At 42.1% G+C, this 27402-nt stretch overlaps 1 protein-coding gene across 5 annotated transcripts in view; it reads right to left on the bottom strand.

Moving 5' to 3' along the window:
• The window catches only part of Atl2 (atlastin GTPase 2), a 49339-nt gene extending 28420 nt beyond the window's left edge, over nt 1-20919 (bottom strand). For 2 of the 5 annotated variants that reach the window (XM_037198024.1, XM_037198025.1), the window contains exon 1: nt 20710-20919. Coding sequence is in view for 3 of the 5 variants with exons in the window: in XM_028855226.2 (XP_028711059.1) it covers nt 330-574; nt 20710-20827 (363 nt within the window). In the remaining 2 variants the exon portion in view is untranslated. Of the gene's footprint in view, nt 1-329; nt 575-20709 lie in introns of all 5 variants that reach the window. The other 3 variants (XM_028855226.2, XM_028855227.1, XM_037198023.1) reach the window with 3 other exon arrangements.
• Between the last annotated feature and the right edge of the window lie 6483 nt (nt 20920-27402).

Genomic DNA, 27402 nt, shown 5'->3' with positions numbered 1-27402 from the left:
AGGAAGAGATGAGGCTCAGACAATGTGGAAGGCACTCTGAAGAACTGGATTCTATCACTACAAGTAATTATGTGAGGAATGCAGATGTACTTTTACAAAGGTCTCTCTCTATGTGTGTACTTCATCCACTGTACGTGGACAAAAAGGAAAATGTGTAAAGAAATAGCAAAAGTGGGGTACACAATACCTCAGTGGTCTTTCAGGGTATACTCAGATACTTGGAACATAGCTAGAAATTAAAAATATAATTTTGGCTTCTGTCTTTTTTTTTTTAAGTTGGTTGGCAATTTTCTGTATTAGTTGGGGTCAATTTAAAAGACGCTATTCACCTTGTTATACATATATCTAAGCATAAAGTCCAGGAGAAATGATTTCCCTTTCCGAAAAGCTCCTGCCACAGACACCACGACTATGTTAAGATCCCGTATGTGCTCCTGTAGCAGGATCTGCTCCAAGGCCTCTTCATCAAGCTCAAAGTTATGGTCATCTTCATGAGCAAGAACAATCTGCACGGGGCATGGTTTCTTCATAACCTCATCTGAATTTCCTAGGTCATCATCTTCAAAATCCTCACCTAGAATTTAAAAAGAGAGACAGGTTACTTTAACCCCTACATTACCAACTCTTCCTTAAGGACCTCACCTAAAGCAAACTTGGAAATACTCTCTCTGAAGAACATTTGAGAACAGTTATAAAAAAAGGATTTTTCAATCCTTCTAGAACAGGGCAAACACTATCAGTCAGATTTCCCATTTTATACAGAGAGATGGAGAAGGCCGACGCTAGGTCCTCTAGCTCAGTTCAAGCCACCGAGCCGCTAACTGTGAGCAACAGCTGCTCTCCAGCACTGCGGGACTCTGCAAACACTTTCAGACTTCAGGAACACTGCAGCTAGGCACAGACACTTCAGTCCAGCTCTCCCCGCAGTCATCACCTAAAATGACTCCACAGCACAAAGAGAAAGCAGATAGCCTATAGATTTTCATTCTGGAATTGGAAAAGTCAAGTTAGGGCTCTAGGGAGTGTCCAAATACAACCCAATAAAGCTAACAAGTCCCAAACTTTCCAAGCAAGACTCACATCAGCTCCCTTGGCAAAGCAAAGTACACAGGACTGTTTTAGTGGAGAAAGATAGTCACTGGGAGGTCAGGCAGGTGCCATTGTCCACTGGGGCTTTTTCTCAAACACCACAGCCACAACGTCTATAAACAACCAGCCCATTCCTTCGGTCACTACCACAAACCATGATAAGGTAACTTTTGCAGAAAGAGCTTTATTGAATAATGATGGAAAAATTAACTACAGAAAATGTAAATGGAAGATAACTGCTCAAAATTTAGTTTTCTGTTCTTTAAAAAACTGAAAGTATCTTAGTAACTTTTGATATGTACCTTGCTCAGTTTCTCTACTAACCTCTTGATCCCATGTAGCAATTAGGTTAACAGTGGAGACCCTATTACATCAAAAATTGTAAGTCACACTCCCTTGAGCCTGTCCACTAAGTGTCAATGTCCACTCTAAGGAGACCTCTGATATCTACTGTGTTCTTTCTTCTCGAGAGAAGGGCCCGCCCACTTAGAAGAACATTATTAGTCATAAGGAAACAACACATTGTCCACATAAACACCATCCACAGATCAGCACTTCTATCTACATTAAGGACTTTTTACAGGAGGAAACAGTCAGCTTATCTGATTTGCCTCCCAGCCAGCCATACCAAAAGGCACCTTTAACACTGTACAACCAAATCAACATTATTTCAAAATGTGCTTTGAGTGGTGATAATGCACTACAGAGAACAAGCGAGTCCAAAGAATTTTTGAAAGTAAAAGTAATCAACATTTAATTAAAGAGGACATTATCATTTCCTTTTTCAATAACATTTGGCTGCGGTTCATTAGGATATTTGAATTCACATAAGTTAGCATTGCAGGACAGGTACAGACATTTAAAAATCCCATGTTAAGAAATCATTAGGAAAGAGGAGATAAGTGATAAAACAGTATGCAAAGTGTGTGATTAAGTTTCCAAGCTTAATCAGAGGTTAACACCAGCAGGAGAAAGGGAAATTGCCATATCAAAGTGAGAGCTTCCCGGTGCCTATCTATTCTCATCTGTAAATGGCAATCACATGTCTACCTCATAAGGCTGTCATCAGTATTAAATGAGTTTAAGTAGTGTGGTACACAGTAAGACTATGGGTGTTGCTACTAAGGTCAAAGTAGTTTAAAATATTCCCACAGGAACTTTTACTTCGAAATGCCAAACACTACTGGGACTTCACTCAACCAGTGGCTATCTATAGACTAACGTCACCACATACTTGTTGCTAAGGCACAAATCTGGGGCCACTCTTAACATATGGCCTTTGCCTTTAATCATACCTGTTCCTCGCACTATCTTTTATCTCCTTTATATCATATTGGTGTTCATTAACACACTTGCTCCCCTCCCCAAAACTAACCCAAGCTCCAAGAGACAACTAAATACATCTCTAAATCAGCTCAGTACTCTCACTAAAATCTGTCCTACGACTGTCCTCACAGCCCATCTCTTTGACTGTCATTTGGTGAACTCCCCCTCTGTAAACCAAGCCAGGCTTCCTTCAGTCTTCACATTGGTAAGGTCTTCCTAGACTCATGATACTCTTCTGCATGGAGTGTCTATCGTACACTTCCCCCATGTTAACCCCTAATCACTTCATAGTCCCTAAGTTTCAGCTTAAAGGTCATTTTCCAAGAAGAAAAAATCACCTAAGATCCCTTATCAAGTTTAATGTTCCTATACTCTGTTAATTTTAATTTATCATTTGAATATTTATGTAAGTATCCCCTCCTAAACAGCTTAAATACTGACAAAACTCTCACTGCACTTTAATAGAAGAATACATAAAACGATAAAAAAGAAAATTCTTAGTTTCCTTGCCGTGGCCGTCAGAGTCCTGAGATCAAGCCTCTGCCTCCCCTCTCATCCATCCTGAAATAATCCTGTCCATCCCCAAAGACCCAGGCCATCTGGCCTTCCTGGTGTCCCTTCAGCAAACAGACCTGTTTCCCACCTTAGAACCTTTTCCTGTACAGAAGTTCCCTCTGTATAGAATGTTCTGGCCTTAGAAAGGTACACAGCATCATATCTCCTCCTAAGTGTCAGTTCAACAGTTACCTCCTTAGTGTGGTCTTTCTGGACCACTTACTCATTCCAGATTACAGACTCCTTCCTAGTCCCTCTGCAAAAGGCTTTCCCCACATAGTTCTTTTCAGCAGCTAAAATAACATTTTCATGTGTACCTCTCTCCAGGGAATGTGTGCATCACCAATCATCCTGTTGACTAGCTGTCTCTAACACCTAGAGAGTATTTAACACCAGATTCGAGGCCAGGGAGGTAGCTCAGTGAGTAAAAGCACAACAAGCCTGACAATCTGAGTTCCATCCCAGGAACCCACAGACCCAAGTGCAAGCCAACTTCCCTCAAGTTCTTCAGACCTCCACAAGCAAGTAAAGGTAATTGTGTAAGGTCAGGTTCTTCTGTCTCTCTCTCTCTCTCTCTCTCTCTCTCTCTCTCTCTCTCTCTCTCTCACACACACACACACACACACACACACACACACAATTTTCTAAATGCCCGGTGTTTAATATTTAATAAATCTTATACTTAGTAAAACTTAAATACATTACTATTACTAGGCATCTTATATGTACCCTTACGTATTTCATAAATAAGTGAAAAACCAGACTGGAGGAAAGCACACTTACTCCAAAATTACAATAAAAATTATTATAGTTCTACCAGCAAAAAAACTTTCTGTTGTTAACCTGTACAAGTATTTTAGTAAAATTTATAAATAAACTTTCTTTTATTCATTCGTTTTTATTAGTATTTGCTGGAAATACTTTGTGTGCATTTAGTCCAACTTTAAGGGAGAAACAAATCATACTGAGTAGCGGGTAAATTGCATCATCATCATCTCTTTTTCAATTCAGTATTACTCTAAGATTTTAAAATGGAAATTAAATTCTGTGTATAAAACATATTATCGTTCTTCTATGCCAAAATGCTGAGAATAGGGGATATTTCAGTCCAGTATTCTCCATGATTGCTCAGTCCTGAGTCAGTTCTCTTCAGCTCCTAAGTGGGACTTGCAAAGTCAAAGCTAAAAAATGTCTACAAATGGCCACCTGTTTCTCAATCTCTCTCCACAGCTGAACACTAAATTCACCTACTAGTCTATTCACCACAAGACCTACAAAGAAACCTGTCCTGGCTAGAGAGGACATTTCAGTCACTAAAGCATGAGAACCTGAGTTTTACTGCCAGAACCTCTGCTAAAAAGCAGGAGTAGAGAGTGGTTGCTTATGGCAACCACAGCTCTGAGGAGGTGGAGCTGGGCAGGTCCCTGAGGTCTACTGAACAGCCAACCATGCTGAATGGGCAAGCCCCAGGCCAGTGAGAATCCTCTCAAAAAGTAAGGTCGATGACACCTGTGATTGATTCCTGGAACAAGTGTGCACATATATGTGTACACACACACACACACATACACACACACACACACACATACACACACCCACACCACCTGTCTTATTTAAATTAAAAAAAAAAAAAAAAAAACATAGTTGCCAGAGATTCAGAGCAAGGAAAGAACAGGCAGAGCAGAGGTATGTTTTAGGGCAGTGAAATGATGTAATTGTGAATACACTCATTACATATTTACAAATTAATTAACACTAAAAAAACAGAATATACAGCTCTAAGAGTGGGTTCTAGTGTGGCCTATCCATTTTGGATAATAATACATTAGAGAAGGTTAGTGTAATATAAATGAACTACTCTAACACAGGAAGTTGGTAATGAGGAGGGAGCATTTAAAAACTGTATTTTTCTACTCAGTTTTGCTTGAACTTAAAATTGCTATGAGAAATAAAATATACTTTAAAAGATATCTACCTTTTTACTTCTTTACATACTTTATCTTAAGTCTACCAAATACATATAGTCACCATGGATTCCAATAGCAAATTATTAGTTCAGAGATGACCTCACTCTAGCACCAAACTGTAAGTTTAATTATATGGCAATAAAAATGCTTCCAATCTGTATTACAATAAAATGCTAATGCTAGCTATATTATACCAACCCAAACCTAAATTACAGAAAGAGCACAGAGTACTTTTTTCAGAGACAATGGAAGTATCTTTTAGATCATTCAAATTTCAAACACAAACTTAAAACAGCATTTATCGTAAGTAAGGTTAAGTCTGCTTAGTTCGTTTAAAACATCAGTTATCTGCCAGTGCTTTAAAGACTGGTCCTTAGGGGCTGGGGAGATGGCTCAGCAGTTAAGAGCACTTGGCTGCTCTTCCAGAGGTTCTGAGTTCAATTCCCAGCACCCACATAGTGGCTTACAGCTATCTGTAATGGGATCTGATTCCCTCTTCTGGTGTGCATGAAGACAGGCCACTTATATACATAAAATACATGAATAAATAAATATTAAAAAAAAAAAGACTGGTCCTTAGACCTTTACACTTACATTCCATGTTCAAATAAGGATACCACCTACGGATTCAAGAGCTCGTTCAGCGAATGTTTTTAAAGCGTTCAAGAAATTATACCACAGTATCCTTATTTCTAGGAACTTGTTATGAAGGAACAAACAAAGGTGTTAACAAATGTATACAAGTTTGTTTTCCAGTGTTATGTCTAATAGTGAAAAATTAATACTAAGTATCTCAAAACTGAAAATGGCCAACTTTTAGCCATAACTGACATACTAGGCAGCTTAAAATACATATGAACTATTAAAAATTAAAAATGGTTTTTAAGATCTATTGTTATCTCTGTGTGTGTGTGTGTGTGTGTGTGTGTGTGTGTGTGTGTGTGTGTACTGTGCGTCAGTAGTGTGTGGGTATGTGCATGTGAGTACAAGTGTCTTGCAGAGGTCAGAGGTGTTACATCCCCTGGAGCTGAGTTACTGGTATTCTGGGAGGCATGAAGTAGGTGCTGGGAACTGAACTCAGATCCTTTGCAAGAACAGAGGATTAGTCCTTAACTGCTGAACTTCTCCCCAACCCCCAAGGATGATTCGTAAATCAGCATAAGACTAAGTGAAGAAAAAGCAGATACAGTAGTAGGGAGCACCCCAATTCTTCTTTTGCTTTGTTTGCTTCTTCTCCGATTTTTTTTAATGATTATTTTTATTTTCTGTGCACTGGTAAATTTTGCCTGCATGTATGTCTGTATGAAGGTATTGGATCCCCTGGAGGCAGAGTTACAGACAGCTGTGAGCTGCCATGTGGGTGCTGGGAATTGAACCCAGGTCCTCTGGAAGAACAGCCAATGCTCTCTCTTGAGCGCTGAGCCATCTCCCCAGCCCCCTTTGCTCTGCTTTTTCAAATCTATGTAACTGGGCGTATAAGGAGTCACCACAAGTAAACGGTGTAGACAGGTACTCTGCCACAAACAGCAATCCCTAACAAAGACACTCATAAAGTGAACACTATGCTCATTTCCGATCCCTTAGGTAGGAAGTTGTAGTTTCCTAACTACAGTGTGAAGAAGTGAGCACAGGCAAATCTGAGTTCACAAACACTAAAGCACTAGGAATCTGTGAGGCGGAGCACTAGAGAAAGCAGCCAGCAACCAGAGCCTTTGGGCAAGAGCAACAAACCTCACCGGTGCAGGAACACGTCACTAGATAAGGCTCACCTGAGGCCTGCACCGAAAAGCAGGCCCTTTGGAGTTCCAGCTGAGACGACAGACTGGAAAGATCTTACACATCAAACCTCAGGCTGAAACATAGTAAAGCCCCAATCAGAATTAAGGACCTTGTCCTCAAATAAGATCCTATCTAAGACAAGTCCAAACAAAGCCCTAAAAACGAGGACTGGAAGAGTGATCTGTGAGAGGCAGTTTTGAAATACAGTACAGGGGCTGGAGAATCAGTTAGTCAAATGCTTTTCAAGAACTAGGAGCAGAGCTCAGATCCACTGCACCAAAGTGAAAGAGGCCCCGAACATGGCACACACCTGAAACCCTAGCCTGAGGAGCGGGAACCAGCAGGATCCTGGGGCTTTCTGGCCAGCTGGCTAGTCAATCAGTGAGTTCCAGGTTCACACATGCATGCCCACACATAACACATACAAAGGAAATTTAGTACAAACAATAAGAAGGATCCTTCTCAGTTTTTTGAATATACAATCCCAAGGGTGAACCCTAAGTTATTAATTCTGAATAGTCATAAAGTATCAGAGAGGCTAATTTTAATTTATCACAACAAAAACTGAGTAAAAATCCAGACTCTATAATCCATAATATAATACGATCAGTGAGAGATCCTGTCTCAAAAAATAAGGTGAAGAAGAAATTGAGGAAAAACTCAACATCAATCTCTGGCCTCCAAACACACATATGCATACACCTACACACCTACACACCCAGACACATACAAAAAAAATTTAGTGTAAACACAAAATGCTTGCCACACAAGCATCAGGAAGTGAGTCTGGGTCTCTGGCACCCACAGAAAACAACAGGCACACAGCTGCAATCCCAGCAAGATTCCAGCCAGCCAGATGAGCTGGTGAACTCCAGGTTCAGTAAGAGACCCTATCTCAAAAATAAGGTAAACAGCAACTAAGAAAGACATCACCCACCGATCTCTGTGTGTTCGGACATGCTCTTGTACACATGTGAGCTCACATGTGCACGCGAGCGAGCACACACACACACACACACACACACACACACACACACGAGCACACACACGAGCACACATAAACACACCAACAGAAATAACAGAAAAATCTAGAACTAAATAATATAATAGATAAAATATTCACTGAATAGACATAAGGAGACGGGAAGCAGCAAAGAGTTTGAAAACATCAAGGTCACTCTCTAATCTGAGTAGCAAGAGTAAAAAGAATGAATCAGGACACATGAAGTCTCAGAGAAGTGTGGCACAACATCCAACATGTAGCCAAGAGTCCCAAAAGGAGAACAGAGTTAAAAACTAATTTTAAAAAGAAGAGTGACAGTGAATATCACTTCATTTGTTTACAGAGCCTTTCAAACTCAGTATTCAGTCTAAACACTGTAACACCAAACTAAAAATCACTAACAGTTTTAAAATCCTGAAACTGTGCTTAGCCCAAATATATACTGCTGCTTTCTTTGCACAAATTTTCTTCAAATTTTGAATTTTTTTACTTTGTTATCTCCGTTTTTAAAAAAGGCACATCATCAAATGTCAAACTGTTTAAAAGTAAACCAATTCTCACTCTGGAAATGTACAATGCTATTTTAAACTTTGAAAAACAAGAAATGAAAGCGCATACGTTATCTATCTCCCAACCTGGGCCAATCACATCAGCAAAGCACAGCTGTGAAGAACAAGACGACCCAGCTGAAGGAGTGGATCTCCAGGTCAGTGCAACCACCAGTCATTTCTGCTCAAACTGACAAGCTCATTAATGATGTGGGAAACATGACAGGATGCCTACCAGCAAGTGCAAGAAAACCAAAAACAGAACCAAAGCAACAGTCTTCCAGACATAGTTAATCTGCAATCTATAGACCGCTGAAATACTGGGAAGCAAGCTCTCAAAGGAGTAAGTTTAGTGCAGAGTAAGAGAGACTGAGAGAAACAAACGATTAACAAGTGCCATTAAAGACACATTGCAGAGTTTCCCAGCAACGTTACCTAGAGGTTAAAAGGGAATTACTACTGGAGAGTATCATCAACAAGGTAAGAATTTCTTATGAAGTGAATGCATTCTGCTAAGTAAACTACAGCACCAAGAAAAAGAGAACAAGGAGTGGTTCCAAAGAAAATGCATCTGAATTACTAACTCTCACTAAAAGGAATTCATCAATAAAGTACTTTCAAAAGGGGGGGGGGCAAGCCTGGTCTACAAAGCAAGTTCTAGGATGGCCAGAGCTGTTAGAGAAACCCTGTCTCGAAAAACAAACAAACAGAAAGGGAAATCAAACAGTTAAAGGAAAATGTTTGTTCTCTGATATTTACTACAAAGTTTTAGACCATTAACAAGAAAAATAATAAATTAAAATAAAATAAGAATAATCTTAAAATTTTTGGACTAATGTAGTCCTCTGAAGTTGCTAAAATCGGCCAAGAAAGGGTATCTCCTAAGCTTATTTTATTCTATTCCTAGAAGAGCTTTAAAAGAAGATGTATGACACCTCAATTTAGCCAATCTAGTTGAGAAAATTCCTTTAAGAAGCTGCGTTAGTACTAAAAACATAATCATTCAATGCTTTGTTTTTAATGCCTGCTGCATAATTTTCCAATCACTTATTTTCAAAATTAAGTGACATATAACACAGAACAAAATAGAATTCCTAAAAGAATCCCAAGTAAAAACAATACATTTACAGGACTAACCGTCTGACTTAAGCCTGTTAACTGTTAGTTGAGGGGCTAGAGATGGCTTGCAGGTCTCAACACTGGCTGCTCTTCCAGAGGAGCCAGGTCAGAGTCACAACCAGGTGGCTCCCAACCATCTGGAACTCCAGTTCCAGGTGATCTGACACCCTCTTCTGGCTTCCACAGACATCAGGAACAAAAGTGATGCACGGGCACATTCAGACAAAACACCCATACACATAAAATAAAAGATCCTTTTTAAAAAGGAAAGAAAAATGAAATTCACTAACAGTTGGCTGACTAAAAGAAGGTGCTCACAATCTGAAAGACTAAAAAGAATCAGCTTTCGAATCAAATCCCTGAATGCCTTCAGAGAAAAACTAGGTACAGATGGCTTCACTAGTTAATTATGCCAAACATTTAACAAAAAGAGAAAACCAATTCTATAGACTCTTCTAGGAGGGAAGGAAAAGAAAGTCTTTCCAATACACTTTATGAAGCCAAAACTATTACTGATATCACAACCAGACAAAGACAATGATAGAAAACAAACATATAAATCAATATCCCTAAGTAGACAACAGAATCTAATACTCAGAATACATAGAACTTTTACTTAAATAAGAACTATTTTTAAATATACAGGACATTTCTATCACACAATTCAAAGAAGATACACAAATACTAAAGTGGCATGGGAAAAGACACACAATGCTGTTAGGTGCTAGAGAACTATAAACTAACACGCCACAAAATACTACAGCAGAACAGCTAGCATTAGCACACCAACAGCAATACCTTGTATACAACTAAACACCCGCTGGCAATCATACCCTAGGTAGCTAGAGAAGTGAGACCATATGACAATCAAAGACTTAAACACAAATGTTCATGGCAGATTTATTCATAATATCCAAAATCTGGAAATAACCCAAATGTTTGTTCATATACTAGAAAGTAAATAAACTGTGTTAAATCCATAAAACAAACTGCTACTTGGCAATGGGAGAACTGGATCATATACATACATCCACACATATATGTATATAAATACATACATAAAAACACAGGTAAGCCTAAACAATATTTTGTATGCTAAGTGAAAGATACCACACATACATTATTGTATTATATGATTTAATTTTATAAAAGTCTTGAATTAAGCAAAACCACAATCACAGAAAGATTAGTACTTACCAGGAGCTGGGAATAAACATACTAACTGCATAATCATGATTCATAGATATGTCATTATATAATAGTTATATAATGATAATGAGAATTAAAGTACTGACTACAAAGTGACTTTTAAAAAAAAAACTTCTGAAGTATTGTTCTGCATCATGATTTCAGGTTATAAATTATACATTTGTCAAAACTCATCCAAATATACTACCAAATCAGGGGATTTTATGCATATTATCTCAGCAAGGCATATTTTTTAAATCAGATTCTGTCTAATTTCTCTTAGCATTTTTGTTTCTTAATAGAATCAGCACTACCAATTTAAAAATCACTCTGCAGAACAAAAACATTCTAATCAGTATTGTCCACTTCTATGGCAACTTCAGAAAATGATACCAATCTGCTTAAAACCTGGAGCTGGAGAAAAGGCTCCGAGCTTACAAGCACCAACTGCTCTTGGAGAGACCTGGGTTGACTAGGTACCCACGGCAAGCAGCTCACAACCCCACCAATAACCCCACCAGTAACAGGGTACAAGGCCTCCCAGCCTTCCCAGGTACCTGCACTCACATACACCTACCCACACACAGACCCAGAGACAGACACACACAATAAGTATTTTAAAACTGGAGCTGTCCATCAATTCTAACACCCCTCAATTTAAAATTATTTCCTTACGAACTAATTAGAGGATCTTGAAAACATAATTTTGAAGTTTCTGGTGGTGACAAAGAAATCTCTTGCAAAGAAAATTTAAAAATTTTTTAAAAATAGTTATTTAATTCTATTAAATATTCTTATTTAATTACTTATTTCTTTAAGAATTCTTTGAGTCTTTTTTATTAGGAGAGGACATTTCCTACTTCTAGGAGTGTCATAAACATCAATAAACTACACATATACTCCCTAGATGATAGGGCATACAGGTCATACATACATTGAAATACTAATGCATGAGCTTAAAAACTAGCCTCAACACTTAAATGCCAAGAACTTTATAGACTGTGTAGTCCAATTCACTTATTCTAAAGCTACATGACTAATGTTGTAGGCAGGAAACTAGACCATGACTTGGGTCTTCTACAGCAGTCATTCTCAAAGTTTATATATAATTTTTATTTCTCTTTTTTAAGATTTATTTTACATATACTGTACTCTATCTGCATATACACCTGCATGCCAGAAGAGGGCATCAGATTCCATTGTAGATGGCTGTAAATCACCATGGAGGTTCTGGGAATTGAACTCAGGACCTCAGAAAGAGCAGCCAGTGCTCTTAACTGCTCAGCCATCTCTCCAGCTCCATTCTCTAAGTTTTAATACAAATGTAAGGATCTTGTTAAAAATGCATATTCTGACTCCTTAAATCTAAGGTGGAGGTTGAAAAATTGAGTTTGTAATTGATTTCAAGACAGATGCCTAAACTGATAATCCTAAAAACATACCGAGAACAAAGGTCACAATATTTTACTGGAGTTCAGTATATAAATGCCATGCATTTATTTATTTCAGCTAGTCTCTAATAATGTTCAAACAAAGTGTTCAAAGAAGGGGGACATTTTCAGGCTGTGCTATAAGCTCCATTCTTCCTGGAGACTGCAGATGCTCTTAGTCAACCAAAGTCTCACTATCGAGTCTATGAGGAACACAAGAGACAAAACTAAAACAGCCTCTACTTCAAAAGAAGATAGAGTACTTTAAAATGGTAACTCGGACAGCCGGGTCTGGAAACCACTGCTCCAGAGTGATCAGTCACTTCGTGAGCCTTTATGGAAGTGCTGGGACTTGCCTCCCAGACCAATGCAGTCTGGGACAGGACCACTGACAAAAACAAACCTGAACTCCCAACTAAATGCTTTATTGAAGGAGAAAAGCAGCTATGAGCCAATCAGGCACTGGAAAGCATTTCAACTCATTATTTGCCCCTTAAAAAAAAAAAAATCCAGTAGGAATTTACAAAGCTAAATTTTTCTCTAGAAAACTAGAACTATAATGTAAACCAGGAGGGGTGGGTTGGGGTGGTGTTGTCAAACTCCAGAAAAAGATTAACATGTCAATTGTCATATACTTTCCCCCCATTAGTACTGCTCGCTAGTCAAGAATACACTACTTTAAAGGCCTTAAAAATGCTTTGGAGAGTATATAATATAGTTTATATCCTTTTTCATTATACTTAAACCAGGAAACAAAGAGTTGTTTTTCCTATAAGATCCACATATTATCTTCCATTTGAAATCTACCCTGTTTCCATAGCAACCAGCACTGATGCCATACCATTTTTTTGCTGTTCCCACTTAAAGAACACTATGGCATAAAATCCTTTTATGCATTTATGGCACTAGATGAGGAAAAATGTAAAACAGATTATGTGTGGATGAAAATTATTTTTTTTCCAAAGACTGCCATGAAGTAGTGACCAGCTCTTTAAACAACAAGTATTAGATGCATTTGGGATTTAAAACTAGACTTAAGCTCCTGGACCTGGCAACAGCGCTATTTCAAATTATTTAAAATCAGGTTGTCATCCACCTCATCTATGATCTGCTGGAGCACGTGAAGGGCCCTGACCCACAGACCCAAAGTCATAGGATCTCCACAACACAGGGCAACAACAGGATATCCAAGAGGAGTTCCAGAGAGGGCCCAGCATCCACGGAGTAGCAGAAACCAGAGGCCTTGAAGCAGACCAGTGACTCTTTGCAAGGAATACTTGCAAGACACAAGGACAAAGGGGTTTACTGCGGGACTCACTGTCCCGTGTCACACTGTAGCTTCCAGGACCAGATCTTTACACTTTTCCTTTTTTTTTTCTCTCTCTCTCTTAAATTTTGTTTTATTGGGGGGGGAGGGGTTTACAGGGGCAGAGGGCAGATATGAAAGGATGGGGAAATGAATGGGATCAAGATGCATGATGTGAAAGACACGTTGAATAAAAAGAAAGTTAAAAAAAATCAGGTTGTCAATGAAGACATTCTAGAGATGAGGACATCTCTCTGTCCCCAGAGAGGGCAAATGAAGGCTAACCTTAAAACCAAAGGCTAAGAATACAGAGTATTATCCCTAAGGACAGCCACAAAAAATTTGGAGCAGAGGACTGACAAGACCAAAGCTCTGCTGAGATAAACTGAAAGTGATCAGTGAGTAGGAACTGTAAAGGAGTCTAAAACCAGAGATCAGACAGAAGGCAATCAGAAGAGCTTGGCCTACGGTGAGAAGCCCAACGCAAGAGGACAGTAAGAACCGGCAAAGACACACACTAGAGCTCGTCATCAATGCACTAGACACTGAGTTAACACTAAAACTGTTCCATGTTTATAAGGGGCACTGTGTTTTCATAACAGCCTTTATTAAGTGACAGGATACATCACTTCCACTTCCAAAACTACTACTTGTACAAAGTCTACAAAGTTTTTATAACACAAGTCAGGAAGAATTAAAAAAAAAAAAAAGAAAGAAAGAAAGAAAGACACAGAAAAGGCTTCCTTTATTTAGACAATTAAGTTCCCTGTTTGGCACGCATGCACATACACGTAGATAGACAGAAAAAGAGACAGACAGACAGACTTGGGCTTAAATTCAGAACAGAGTTATCATGACAAATCTCAAGAAAAAGAAATTTAAGACACAGAATTTTATTTTGCTCAAGATCACATTCTGTGTGTGTGTGTGTGTGTGTGTGTGTGTGTGTGTGTGTGTGTGCGCGCGTGCATCTGTCTGTCTCTCTCTCTCTGAGACTATTACAGCAGCAGATCAAAAACAGAACATATTCAAAACTCAGTTTTGTCTCAATACAGGCAAAATGTCTAGTATGAAATTGGTTATAAAAAGAAAAGAATGCCCCCCCCCAAACAAGTAACTATCCTTCAAACTAGATAAAATGTAACTAATCTGAAAAAAACAAAGGATTTAAAAAGTCAGCTTCCCTTTAGCCGGATGTTGTGACATACCTGCCTTTAGTCCCAGCACAGAGGGCAGAGGCAGGTGGATCTCCAAGTTTGAGGCCAGCCTGGTCTACAGAGTGAGTTCAAGGACAGCCAATGGCTACACAGAGAAACCCTGTCCCAAAAAACAAAACAAAACCAAAAAGTCAGTTTTCCACTCTACTCTCTTTTTGCTCCTTCTTAGACAATTTTAGGATCCATGTCAGGGTTCTCCGTGGTAAGTAAGTACACCTGCTCAAAAACAAGGCAGAAGAGGAGTGCTCCAGGGTTCCTGAGCCACTTTTTGGCTCCTAAGTTTCTCAAAAAACTATTTAGTCATTTGAGGCAATTCTTTGTCCCACTTAATTCCAGAAAAATAACCCATATTCCTTTGTTATTAAACATGTTCAACACCATTGGATTTTCCAGTAGCCTCTAGTTGCTTTTAAATAATTTTAAGCCTCTTTTAGATTGAAATTTCTTAGAAATAAAGAATTTCAAGAACACTATCAATTTTAAGTGCTTAAATTATTTTGTAAAAGGATTAATCAACACTCTGTCTATCAAGGTGTAAGTCTAATACTTCGCTATCTAAGACCCACCCATCTTCAGAGCCTAATAAACCCACACTACGAGTGGGGAGAGACCTCGATAAAGGGTGCTGGCCACCAAGCCTGAAGACCTGGAGTTCGATCCTGAGACCCCGCATGGTAGGAGAGAAGCAACCCTCTGCACGGCCAGTAAGCATGTGTGCACATGTACAGTGCTACTACTCTGTCACCGTGACACAAGCTCGAGTCATCTGGGAAGAGGGGACTTCAATTGAGAAAATGTCTCCACCATATAGCCTATAGGCACGTCTGTGTGGCATTTTCTTGATTAGTGACTCATGTGGGAAGGCCCGGCCCACTAAAGGTGGGTGCCATTCCTAAACAGTGGTCCTGGGTGGTATAAAAACCAGGCTGAGCAGGCCATGGAGAACAAGGCAATAGACAGAGTTCATCTAGGGCCTCTGCTGGAGTTCCCGCCTTGGCATCCCTCAATGACGGACTGTGATCAGGATGTAAGCCAGATAAACCGCTTTCTCCCCTAACTGCTTTTGATCTGTGTTTTAACCCAGCAATAGAAAGCAAACTAAGACATTCACAAATAAGTTTTAAAAAGTTACAAATACATACTCTATCATCTGCTTCCCACAAAAGCCTTGTTAGGAGCTTAAAGAACTACAGATGCTGGCTTCAAAACCTTGGCAAAGTCACACAGTTTATAGTAACTCTTCTTCCCTACATCACTATCCTTCTCTACGATTAAAGTCATGTGCGAATCCCTCCAGCTAGAGTTCTGGCAGTAGGCTACCTGGGCAGCCACTAACTGGTTACAGTAGTATCAGTCAGAGATACAGTTCTATGAAATAATCTTCATTAAACTCAAGTTAGAAAGGAAATGTAGCTGAAGTCCTCCTGTGTCCCACCCCGTCCGCAGTCACTCAGACCCAAGTAAACACACAGAGGCTTATATTAACTAAAACTGCTCGGCCATTAGCTCAGGCTTACTACTGACTAGCTCTTACACTTAAACTCAGTCCATTCTGTTAATCTATATGTCGCCACATTTTCCATGGCTTTACCTGTGTGCCATTACATGCTGCTCCCTGGGCAGTGGGCTGGCGTCTCCTCACTCAGCCTTCCTCTTCCCAGAATCCTCCTTGTCTGCTTATCCCTCCTATACTTCCTGCCTCGCTACTGGCCAATCAGCATTTTGTTAAACCAGTGTACAAAAGCATTATTCCACAGCAAGTAAACTCCTATATTCTACTTGTACTAGCCAGAAAACCATGTACAACTTGGTCAAAGTGCATATTATCTCATTGGGAATATGATAGATTATTAGTTAGTTTTCATGACTTTAATGTCATTTTTAGAAGCTATCGTATGTCCATAAGACCAACTACTGCATAGGCATTTATCCCAGATTAAGTAGTGAAAATCGCTAATTTCTACAAAATTCCATCTGGTGTGTGCACACACAAACACAGAGATAGAGACATGTAACAATCACTTGAAAAATCCCAGCCAAACAGCTACTTGGGCTTTGTACTTCTGAACACTTGGACCTCTCTGTCCCTAACACTAGCACTGCTCTACTTCCTTCATTGATTTTCCTACTTTTCACAATATCTACCCCCACACACACACTTTTAATTTCAAGTCTAGCTAGGGTAGTATCACTAGTATAGCTCCATGACACACACTTGCCTCCATGACCAAGGACCAGGGTTCAATCTTAAGCACTACATCAAAAGCAAACAAACACAGTCCACACACTGACTGAACTCTCTTCACCTTTCCTGTACATGGCTTTATATACGCCTTCTCAGCACTTTAAACTCCATTGATTCTGCAGAGCCTTACTCAGTTATCTCTAATCGCACGTGACAATCCAGTGAAGACCCCTTCCTCCTCTAAATGTGGTAAGGAATGGATCAAGTAAGTACCTGAGAAGTTTCTGTGACTAGAGAAACAACACTCTCTCCCTCTGGTAGGAATAGTGACTGAACTCCCTCCCCAAGTAAGAAATAAAATGCAGGGGGTTAAAACGTGCTGTTAAGCATCAAACAGTACCTGGTTGTCATCAAATGTTCAGGGTGATGTTTTTTCTGACTAGACATTTTTAAAACAATAGAGAACGCCTTCAACTGTTCCATTTCTTGGTGGCAAAAGAGACAAAAAAAAAAAAAAAGATGAGACAAAACTTCAGAAACAAATTCATTCTGGGATCAAGTTCAGTTATTCTGTGGTCACATCTATCTTCCTTAAGGTTAAAAAAAATGCCTATTTCTATGAAATAACACACCTGGGCTTTAAAAACCTCAAATGGTACAATATCAGAATAGCACTGCATTTAAGGACGAGGAAGTGAGAAAATTATTTCTCTGTACCTTCCCCAGAGAAAACACTCCTTATAAAGGCCTTATTTTAAAAAAGGAGTCATTCTACTTCTGCCCAACATTTCTGACTTTTAACTTTGAGAGCTTGCCTGTAAAAAGCTTTGCTCACACTTACATGTCACACAGATCTCCCACAACCAAGAATCCTTACATACGTCTCACAGTTTAACAAGTGTCTTCAACTCCAGCATCATCACACTGGTCGCCCTCCTGTCACTCTCGGGAGCCACAGGTACCAGCTTCCGAAGGGCATGACCTCGGAAAAGGTCTAACAATTTCAAAACAGTCATTTTGGGGAATAATCAGAAATTCTACCAAAGTTATCATAAAGCCACCCAAAAACAGAAAGCCTGGAGAGACGGTTCAGTGGTGAAGACAGCATACTCCTCTTCCAGAAAACCCATGTTCAGTTCCAGTACCCACATAAAGTGGCTCATAATCACCCACTCCATCTCCAAGAGATCTGACACCTCAGGTGCATGTGTACACACATACACACACAACTTTTTAAGTAAATCTTTTAAAAAAGGAAAAAGAAATCCTGAAAAACTGGTATACCTATGTGGACTCCACCTACAGCTACAACCTCATTTTCTCTCTTGACTTATTTCTCTATAATAAACATCCCTTTATTGTAAAGTAGGTTCTTCTCCCCTTCCCCATAAAAAGAATTACACAGAATTTCAAAAGTACTCTATCAAATAGATCACACCTACAGAATCCTCGAATCCTATCAACTTGAGGGTCAAGAATACCTTTTCATTGAGTGTTGCATCATAAATCCACTCTGGAGGTGGGCTGTAACATACAGCACTTGTCCTAATATTTGGGAGACCCTTTGGTTTGATCTTCAGCACATGGCAGGTGGAGGATGATCTGGGATTGTTTTCTTTTAACGTGAGTTCACACAAGCACACAATTTAAAATGTATGATCACTTATTTACTATTTAATATTTTCCCAACTATGGTAAACCAAGGTAAGGAGTGGCTATGTGAATTCACTGGTTACTAACTGTGTGCTTAACATAATAGAGGTTCCTGTCTTCGCCTAAGTGAGATACGAGACCATCAACACCAGAAACCTTGAAAATATTAAGTTCCTTGTACATAAAATCTTATTTTAACTGTCTATTAACTTTATGAAATCCCCAAGTTTATATTTCATGGTGAATAAATTCTAAAATGGTCCTCAATTTTCCAAGAAACATGTTTTCTAGAGATGCAAACATTTCTCTTGGAGGCACAGCATCTTCCCAAGACTGTGCCACTGAGAGATGACAGCTGGATCACCCAACACACTTTCTGAACTTTACTACTTCCAAACGCCGTTCCTCCACTCTACTCCTCTAAAAAGCACAAGGAGAGAAAGAGTTTCGACATCATCCACATAGAGGAATCCCTAGGAATTCACGCCTGTTCGTTCTTCCCTTCACCACAAATCCTAACAAGTTCATTTGGCCTGTAATACAGTAACAGGTGACTCAGAAGCAAATTAGCAGGTGCAGGGGGCTGTCTTGGGAAGTCACGTGATAGGAATGGCTAAGTCTTCCACACACCGACACCAAAGGTAAGGCCAAAATCTACGAGCAGCAGACAATAAATAATTTCATAAATGTTGGGCAAGAACTATTTATCAAAAGTCCCAAGTCTCATCTCTTCTCAGTGTCCAATAGCATAAAAACAGGCTCTTAACCATGACCCAATCAAATGTACGCTTTTCCTAATGAGTACATAAAGTATTTTTGACACTACATCTCCAACTGTTCTCTCTCTCTCTCTCTCTCTCTCTCTCTGTCACACACACACACACACACACACACACACACACACACACACACACACACGCACACCGGCATTCCAGAACAAATAACTAAACCATCAGCCACCTAAAGTAAATAAAAGCCTGGAAGTATTTTCAAGGGCAGAGGGCTACCCCTGTAAACAGTTCTGGCAAGTGTCTGAAGTTGACGGCTAACAACATTTCTTTTTCTCATAGGAAAATTCTAATCTATCCTCACCTCTGACACATGTCCAAGAGGTACCATACACGATGAAGTGTAATCTAAAGTTTTCTAGAAAATGTCTGTGGTTAATACTTAATCAAAATGTTTCAGATGTCACCCAGTAAAACCTCTATCAGATTGTGGAACAGGAAATATGAAAGCAATCTCATCGTCAGCATGTTTACTATACTCTTATCTTGACCTCACGTATCTAATCGTGCGCGTTATTAATTTATGCGCCTTTAGGAAAAAAAAAAAAACTTTATGCCTCAGTAAGGACTTGCATGCGTTCAAGTCACACCACGGTGAAAGATCAAATGCTCAACTCCTAAAAATAAGGGCGCTGTGAGCGAAGAGCAACCACACAACACCGCGCTGCCAGCGCAACTGCGTCTTCGAGGGGGCAGGGGCGCCACGGACACATACAGTAGGAGCTCGCATTCAGCAAAACCCGGGGCGCGACGGATCAGGTGACTTCACGCCAGACACTTTTGAGCCTGAAGCGAACTGACTGGCAGCCCCAGGGCTCCTAACCACCACCACCACCCCCCTCGTTGGACAACCTAAGCCAACAACACTTGGAACCCCGGCCAAGCACAACTCCCGCGAATGGGTCTGGCCGCTTCCAAGAGCTCGGGAACCGGAGGAGCCCGGGGGCCGCCACAGCCCTGGCCTTGCGGACTGCGGCTCCCATCGGGTGTGTGCGGGGAGCTCGGCGACCTGGCAGCCAGGTGCCAGCGGTTCCCGCGTCCTCCGCCGCCACCGCCACCGCCACGGCCGCCGCCACCGCGGGGCCCAGCGCGTCCCGCGCTTCCCTCCCTCCCCGGCCCCGCGCGGGGCACCGAAGGCAGCGGAGTGCCCGCCGCCGGGTGACCGACCCCGCACCACCACCGCCGCCGCCGACCTCGGCGAGTCCCGGCCGGCCCCGCGCCGCGGCCCCGGCTCGAGGCCGCCCCCTTGGGTCGGGGCTGACACGGCGGCAGCCACGCGGCGGCGGCGGCGGGCAGGGGGCCGGGCCGCCCGTTCGGCCGCCAGCTGTGCGAGCCGAGGCCTCCCAGGCCGCGCGGCGGAGCGCGGGGCGCGGCGGAGGCTTAGGCCCGCGGGCGGCGGCCGCGGTAGCCGCGGCCGCGGCGGGAGAACCGAAGCCCCAGCCAGCCGCTGACTCCCCGACCCCGCCGGGCGCCCGGGGCTCGCCAAGCCCGAGCCACCGCGCGGCCTCCCCGGCCTCCCGGCCGCCCCGCGGCCTCCGCCCCCCGACGGCCCGTACCTAGGGAGGTGGTGGACGAGACGTGGTTCACGCCGACGCTCGGGTCGCTCGTCCGCCGCCGGCGCCTCAGCCCCTGGTGCGGCTGCTGCCTTCGCGCTGCCTCGTCCCCCTCCGCCATCTTGTACCGATTTAAAATTAACTCCCCACTGACGTCAAACGCCGCCGCCGCTTTATCAACCTCCCGGGAGCCGGCGGGGCGGCCTGCGGGTCCTAGCGCCGCCCCAGACCGCGCCGCCCTGCGCGCCCCCGCCACGCCCATCGGCGCCCAAGCTCCGCCTCCGCCCAGCCCAGCCCAGCCCAGCTGGCTGCCCCGCTCCGCTGCTCTCCAAGCTTCTAGGAAGAATTGGGGGACCCTCTGCGGCCTGCGCCGCTGTCTCCCGCCCCCCCACCTTCCCGAGCTCGGGACCACACCCCCTTGCCGCAGGGCGGAGAAGGAGGCATCTTCGGTGAACCAAGTCCCTCCTGCCCCAGTTCTCTTTCGCATCTCTGATGCGAGCTCGTGCCCTGCACGTGAGGTCGCCTTCGCGTCCTTTTCCTCCTCTAATCCCCAGCCCTCTCTCCCCTGCCAACTGTCGCTGGTGCCTGGCTTCTCCTGATATTTTCTTTGCCCTGCAGAGAGGATTCCTCTTCCCACCACTATCCTACAGTTGGTTTGCATGACCTCACCCTCATCTGCTTCAGAGAGCCTGCTTTGACCTCTTAACTGTACATGTCTGGTGCAAAAAAAAAAAAAAAAAAAAAAAAAAAAAGTGCTTTGTTTAGAGAATGAATTCTAACAGGTCCTTTCCTAACTGTGATGAACCTTCTTGTGGGGGTCCAGTGACATCACGTAGGAAGTTCGATTAACTTTATAACGGAAATGTCAACCTGTGGAGGCATTTGTGGAACATGGTTCCTATTCTCGTGGACTTTTAACCACATCCACCGTGGCATTAGAAATTCCTTTTCTCTGGTGAAGTGGGGAGCCCAGGTGTCCAAATGGCTGTCTTATCCCGATCTCTTAAGCCTAGACTTCACCACCTTTAAATTCCACGAGATCTCTACAAAAGCATTAGTTGTCATCAAACTTTTCAGGGCATCATTTCAGAGGGGCTTTTGTTAGACTATCTGAGGAAGTTCCCCCGCCCCCTGGGTTTCTCTATATAGCCCTGGCTGTCCTGTAACTCACTCTGTAGACCAGACTGGCCTGGAACTCAAGAGATCTGCCTGTCTCTGTCTCCCAAGTGCTGGGACCAACGTGAGCCACCACCGCCTCCTGACTATCTGGAGATCATTAAATCACCTGTTCTCTATCTTTGGGGAAACAGATTGTGAGCGCCTTCTGTACTTAGTCCCTGCATCCTGGTTTCATATTCCCTGAACCCGCTTTGTAGAAATCTGCCGGTCTCTGCATGCGAGTGCTGAGATTAAAGGCATGCACCACCATGCCCATCTTTGGATTTGCTTTCATAATTCTCCTTACGTGATATCTACTTAATACCGTACACTCTGCTGTGTGCAGGTCTACCTTGGGCATGAAAGAAGATGTCAAGATGAGCATTTTTGACTTCAAAGACTAAGTTTCCATTTATTCCTAGCGGTTATGTGGCATTGAGTGTGCCCTATCCGATATCCCAGGAAAGTTAGTCATCCCCAAAGCTATGCTGCTTGTGAATTTGGTCTTCAAGGGAGTACTACCATCAGACACTGAAATCGACAGACCTGCACCCTCTGACTCCAGTGAACATAGAGAAACCTAATGCAGGTGGTCACCTCAAATCCAAGTTGAAAGGCCACCTTCCGTTAGTTATCTCTCTTGAATTTCAAACCAAAGAGAGATGCATTCCAGACTTCTTTCCCTCTCTTATATCCTCCCCTTTCTACCTGACACGTCTTATACTATCTGTGGGACTCCTGAATCTCTCCCTGACTCAATTCCTCCCCAGCAGCACCGCCAGCCTGATGCTTCGTTCAGACCCCCGCTCGTCATCTCTCCCGAGTCCCACTGTAACAAGGCTTTTCCTTTTCCTGTGGATTCTTTGCCCAGCCACAGGTTTGAAACTTGTCATGTACAAATAGGATCACACAATTCCCACTCGGAATGAAGTCCGAGCTGTTGCTGACAAGGCCTTTTACAATCTGAACTCTGCCATTTTTCCTCCCATTTCTCTGTCCCGTTCTCCCATCCGTCACTCGTCCCTTCATTCTTTGGTTTCATGCATTAATCTTGCTCTGGGATTCTGAGAATGCAAATGATAAAACAGATAAACACCCCCCTCTACCAAGAGTAGGTGGTAGGAGCTCAAAGTCAGTCTTTCTCTTGTCTCCAGCGTCTAGACCAGCGGATGGCAAATAGCATCTCCTCCATAAATGCTCATGGAATGATCACATGAGTTCATTAAGGAACAAATGGATTAAAATTCAGAGTCCTTTGAGTCCCCTACTGATTCACCTAATGCACCTAAACTTCCGGATTCCAGGATGCTAGACTAAAGTATCTTCATGGGATCAAATTAACACGCAGAATTTCAGAGGGGCTCTTGTTAGACTGTCTGAGGAATTTCACCCCTCACCCCCAATACAGGGTTTCTCTGTGTAGCCTTGGCTATCCTGTAACTCATTCTGTAGCCCAGGCTGACCTGGAACAAAGAGATCTGCCTGCCTCTGTCTCCCAAGTGCTGGGACGAACGTGAGCCACCACCACCTTGTGGTGGTATTGTGTTCCCCAAAATATTGTGTACTCTAATAAATTTATCTGGGGTCAGAGAACAGACAGCCACTAGATACAAAGGCTAGGAAATGGTGGCACTCACACCTTTAAACCTAGCATTCCAGAGATAGAAATCCCTCTGGATCTCTGTGAGTTCAAGGCCACATTGGAAACAGCCAGGCATGGTGACTCACGCCTTTAATCCCAGGAAGCAAGGCTTTAATCCTAGGGAGTGATGGTAGAAAGCATAAATGTATATAAGGCGTGAGGACCAGAAACTAGAGGCATTTGGCTGGTTAAGCATTTGGCTGGTTAAGCATGTGGCTGATTAAGCATTCAGGCTTTTAAGCAGCAGTTCAGCTGAGAGCTATTGGGATGAGGACACAGCAGCTTCCAGTCTGAGGAAACAGGACCAGCTGAGGAATTGGCAAGGTGAGATAGCTGTGGCTTGTTCTGTCTCTCTGATCTACCAGCATTGACCCCGATAACTGGCCTCAGGTTTGATTTTATTAATAAGAACTTTTAAGATTCATGCTACACCACCTCATATTGAATGAGATATCGACTGTCGACAGAAACATTTCAGGAATGCTTGCTGTTCGTTCCCAGCACTGTTTAAAGTACTTTACACGTTAAGTCCTTGAATCCATGCAGTCCTCTTGAAAGGTAAATGCTGTCACTACTGGCTTCTTGTAGGTAGTCCTTGCAGGGCAGCAGGTGTGAACTGGCCTGCCTGAGTGGCAGGTGTAATATTGGAAGGTAAACAGAGCACCTCCTACAGTCACTGCCACTGTCCCAGTGACCCGCTTACAGACTGAGTGTCTACAGGGTGCAACTCATGGCTAGTCCACAAGAATTCTGTAGTTCTGCCTTCAATTAGCATAAGTCATATCAAACGATATTTGAATTTTTTAATTCCATAGGATTTAAAAAAATGAGAAGACATCCACAAAGTCCCTTAAAATTTCTAAAAAAATGGACCTTAAACATATAAAAAATGTCCTTTTTTATTCCTATGAGAAACGGATTAAAATGACAAGTAGAAACTACTTCACACACAACTTGGCAAAAATTCAAAAGTTTATGATTCCACCACTGTGCTGGCAAACATGTGGAGAACACTCTTTTCCTGCGTCGCTGATGAGAATGCAAAGCGGTGTGAGCCTATGCAAACGAATTTGTAATGGCCACAAAACTTGTCTGGCTTTCCATCCCTGCGCCGATGCCAACTCTGAGCACCAGCTGTTAGGACTATAACCCCCAACAACACAGAATGCTGTGCCCGAGGTTGCCCATTGCCATAGCCCCTGCAGCTGCAAAAGAGTGGAAACCAGATGCCCAAGCTAGAGAAACTATGATAAATAATCATAATGGATCACTTTGAAACTCTTAAATGAAAAAAAAAAATCTCTGTGAATTGATCTGGAGTGATATCCAAGAGAAATTCTTACATGGGGAAAAAAAAAGAAATTACAGAACATATTCAGTATGCTCAGTCTGGGGCTAGGAAATAACAAAATACACATATAGCTACTTACCTGCTCAAAAAAAGACGTCTAGGAAGGCTAACTAGGAAGTAATAAAGTGTACTCCAAGGGTGGAAGGAATTAGGCTTCCCTGTGGCAGGATGGAGTGACACTTCTCAGATTGGACCTTTTTATATAACATTGACTTTTGAAAACATTATCTATTTTTATCCAAAAAGAAAAAAAAAACAAGACTTTAAATAGAAAGCTAAAATTGAAAATGATCTCAATAGTATTTAAAATTAATGACAATCATTTTGAAAAGTCAGGTTAAAGAAATTCAACTAATCCAAGGAGTTGACATATATCACATTGGATCAAAACTATTTCTTAATCTTATTCAAGGTCAGGGGAGAACACACACCCAAAAAAAAAAAATCATGACTTTTTTTTAAAAAAAAAAAAAAAAAAAAAAAAAAAAAAAACTTATTTTATAGAGACATGGACAATGCGATTGTACTGGCTAGTTTTTCCATCAACTTGACATAGAGGCATCTGGGGATAAATTTTAATTGAGAAAAATGCATCCATAAGCATGGCCTATAGGCAACTATGTAGAGCATTTTCTTGATTAACAGGCCCAACCCCCACCCCTACCTCACCCTCATCCCACCCCTCCCCACCCCTCACCCCCTCCACCTCCTCCACCCCCGGTGTCACTCCTGGGAAGGTAGTCCTGGATGGTATAAGAAAGGAGGCTGAGCAAGCCATAGGGAACAAGCCAGTCAGCAGCACTCCTCCGTGGCCTCTGCTTCAGTTCCTGCCTCCAGGTTCCTGGCTTGAGATCCTGCCCTGACTTCCCTGGATGATAGACTTTAAGTTGTAAACTGAAACAAACTGTTTCTTCCCCAAGCTAATTATTGGTCAGCATTTTGTCACAGCACTAGAAACCCTAACTAATAAAACAGCAGCCATTAATTCTGCATTTATTTTAGGTTGATTACATAGGACAAATGAGTTAAAAATGCCTTCACTTGTGAAGAGTCACGGTTCTCAACAGGAAAGCAGGGCCGTTCAAATAATGAAAGAGGGAAGGCTAAGTGACTCCTACGGAATGGATTTAATTTCAGGTGTTGATACGGATTCCGGTTTCTAATATACATCGAAGTATAACTGTGAATATAAATATATGGATGGATTATTTCTCAACCATGTCCACAAAGTAGGCTTCTTAGCAAAGGTGCTGATTGTCAGTCACTTTTCTTGTTGCTATGACAACACTACCTGACAGAAGGAGTCTGAAGAAGGAAGGGTTTATTTTGGCTCATGGTTTTGGGGTTCAACCCATCAAGGCAGAGAAGATATGGTGGGAATAGCAGGAAGCTGCTGGTCACATTGCATCCCCCATCAGGCAGCAGAGCAAGATAAAAGGTGCTGTTCAGTTTGCTTTCTCCTTTTTCCTCAGTCCAGGAACCCGGCCCAGGAAATGGTGCCTTCCATCTTCAGGCTGGTTCTTTCCAACATAGATGAGCCCCTCTGAGAAGACCCTCATAACCATGCCCAGAACTTTGTCTCCTAGGGGATCCTAAATCACATCAAGTTGATGAACCATCCCAGCCTCGGCACCCAGTGTGGATCTCTAATGCTGTTTCCTAGAGGAGGCAGCCCTTGCAGAAATCACTGGCTCCAGACCTGGGGTAGAAGGGATGTGAGGTAGGTCATGAGCGTAGTTTCTGTGGTAGAACTTAAGGGGTACTCGAGTTTTGATAGGGTATGTCAGCAAGGCACAGACGGCAATTGGAAGGAGCTTCCAGCGGCCAAATCAGGGATGATTTGAAGTGAAGGGCTATGATATATACAATTTTCTTGTCACATGTTCAGAAAATATGCTATAGAGGGAGAGAGAAAGAAGTGGGAGAGATAATGAAAGCAGAAGATGATTCAAATGGAGCAAAATGGTAATAATTTGTGACTGTGGATAATTATAGTCGATGTATATTCTATGTATTATTCTTGGAACTTTTCTGTCAATGTTAAATTATTTCCAGAAAAAGCTTTCTAGTTATTTATTTGTTTTTTAGATCAGTATCTTGATTTTTTAATATTTATTTTTAAGTGTGTGTGTGTGTGTGCACATGTGAGTGCCCACAACATACAAAAGAGATTGTTAGATCCCCGTTGTGATCTCTCCAACAATGTGAGTACTGAAAACTGAATCGGGCCCTCTGTAAAATCAGTATACACTCTTAACTGCTGACCCACCTCTGCAGTCCTGGTTTGTTTGTTTGTTTGTTTGTTTGTTTATAAAGTAAAATCGAGGAAATGGTTCAGTGGGCAAAGTGCTTGTTGCACAAGCGTGAAGACCCACGTTCAGATCCCCAACACCCATGTAAATAAGCAGTGTGTTGTGGTGCGGACACGTACATAACCTTGCCAGCAAAGCTGGAGGATGAGCAGGGACAGGCAGATACTGGAGCCTTCTGGTCAACCAGTCTAGCTCTGAGTTCAGTGAGAGACCCTGTCTCCAAAAAAGAAGAT

This window comes from Peromyscus leucopus, chromosome 22, assembly GCF_004664715.2.
Source record: "Peromyscus leucopus breed LL Stock chromosome 22, UCI_PerLeu_2.1, whole genome shotgun sequence".
Lineage (NCBI taxonomy): Eukaryota > Metazoa > Chordata > Mammalia > Rodentia > Cricetidae > Peromyscus > Peromyscus leucopus.
This window is presented reverse-complemented; position numbering and strand designations above follow the sequence as displayed.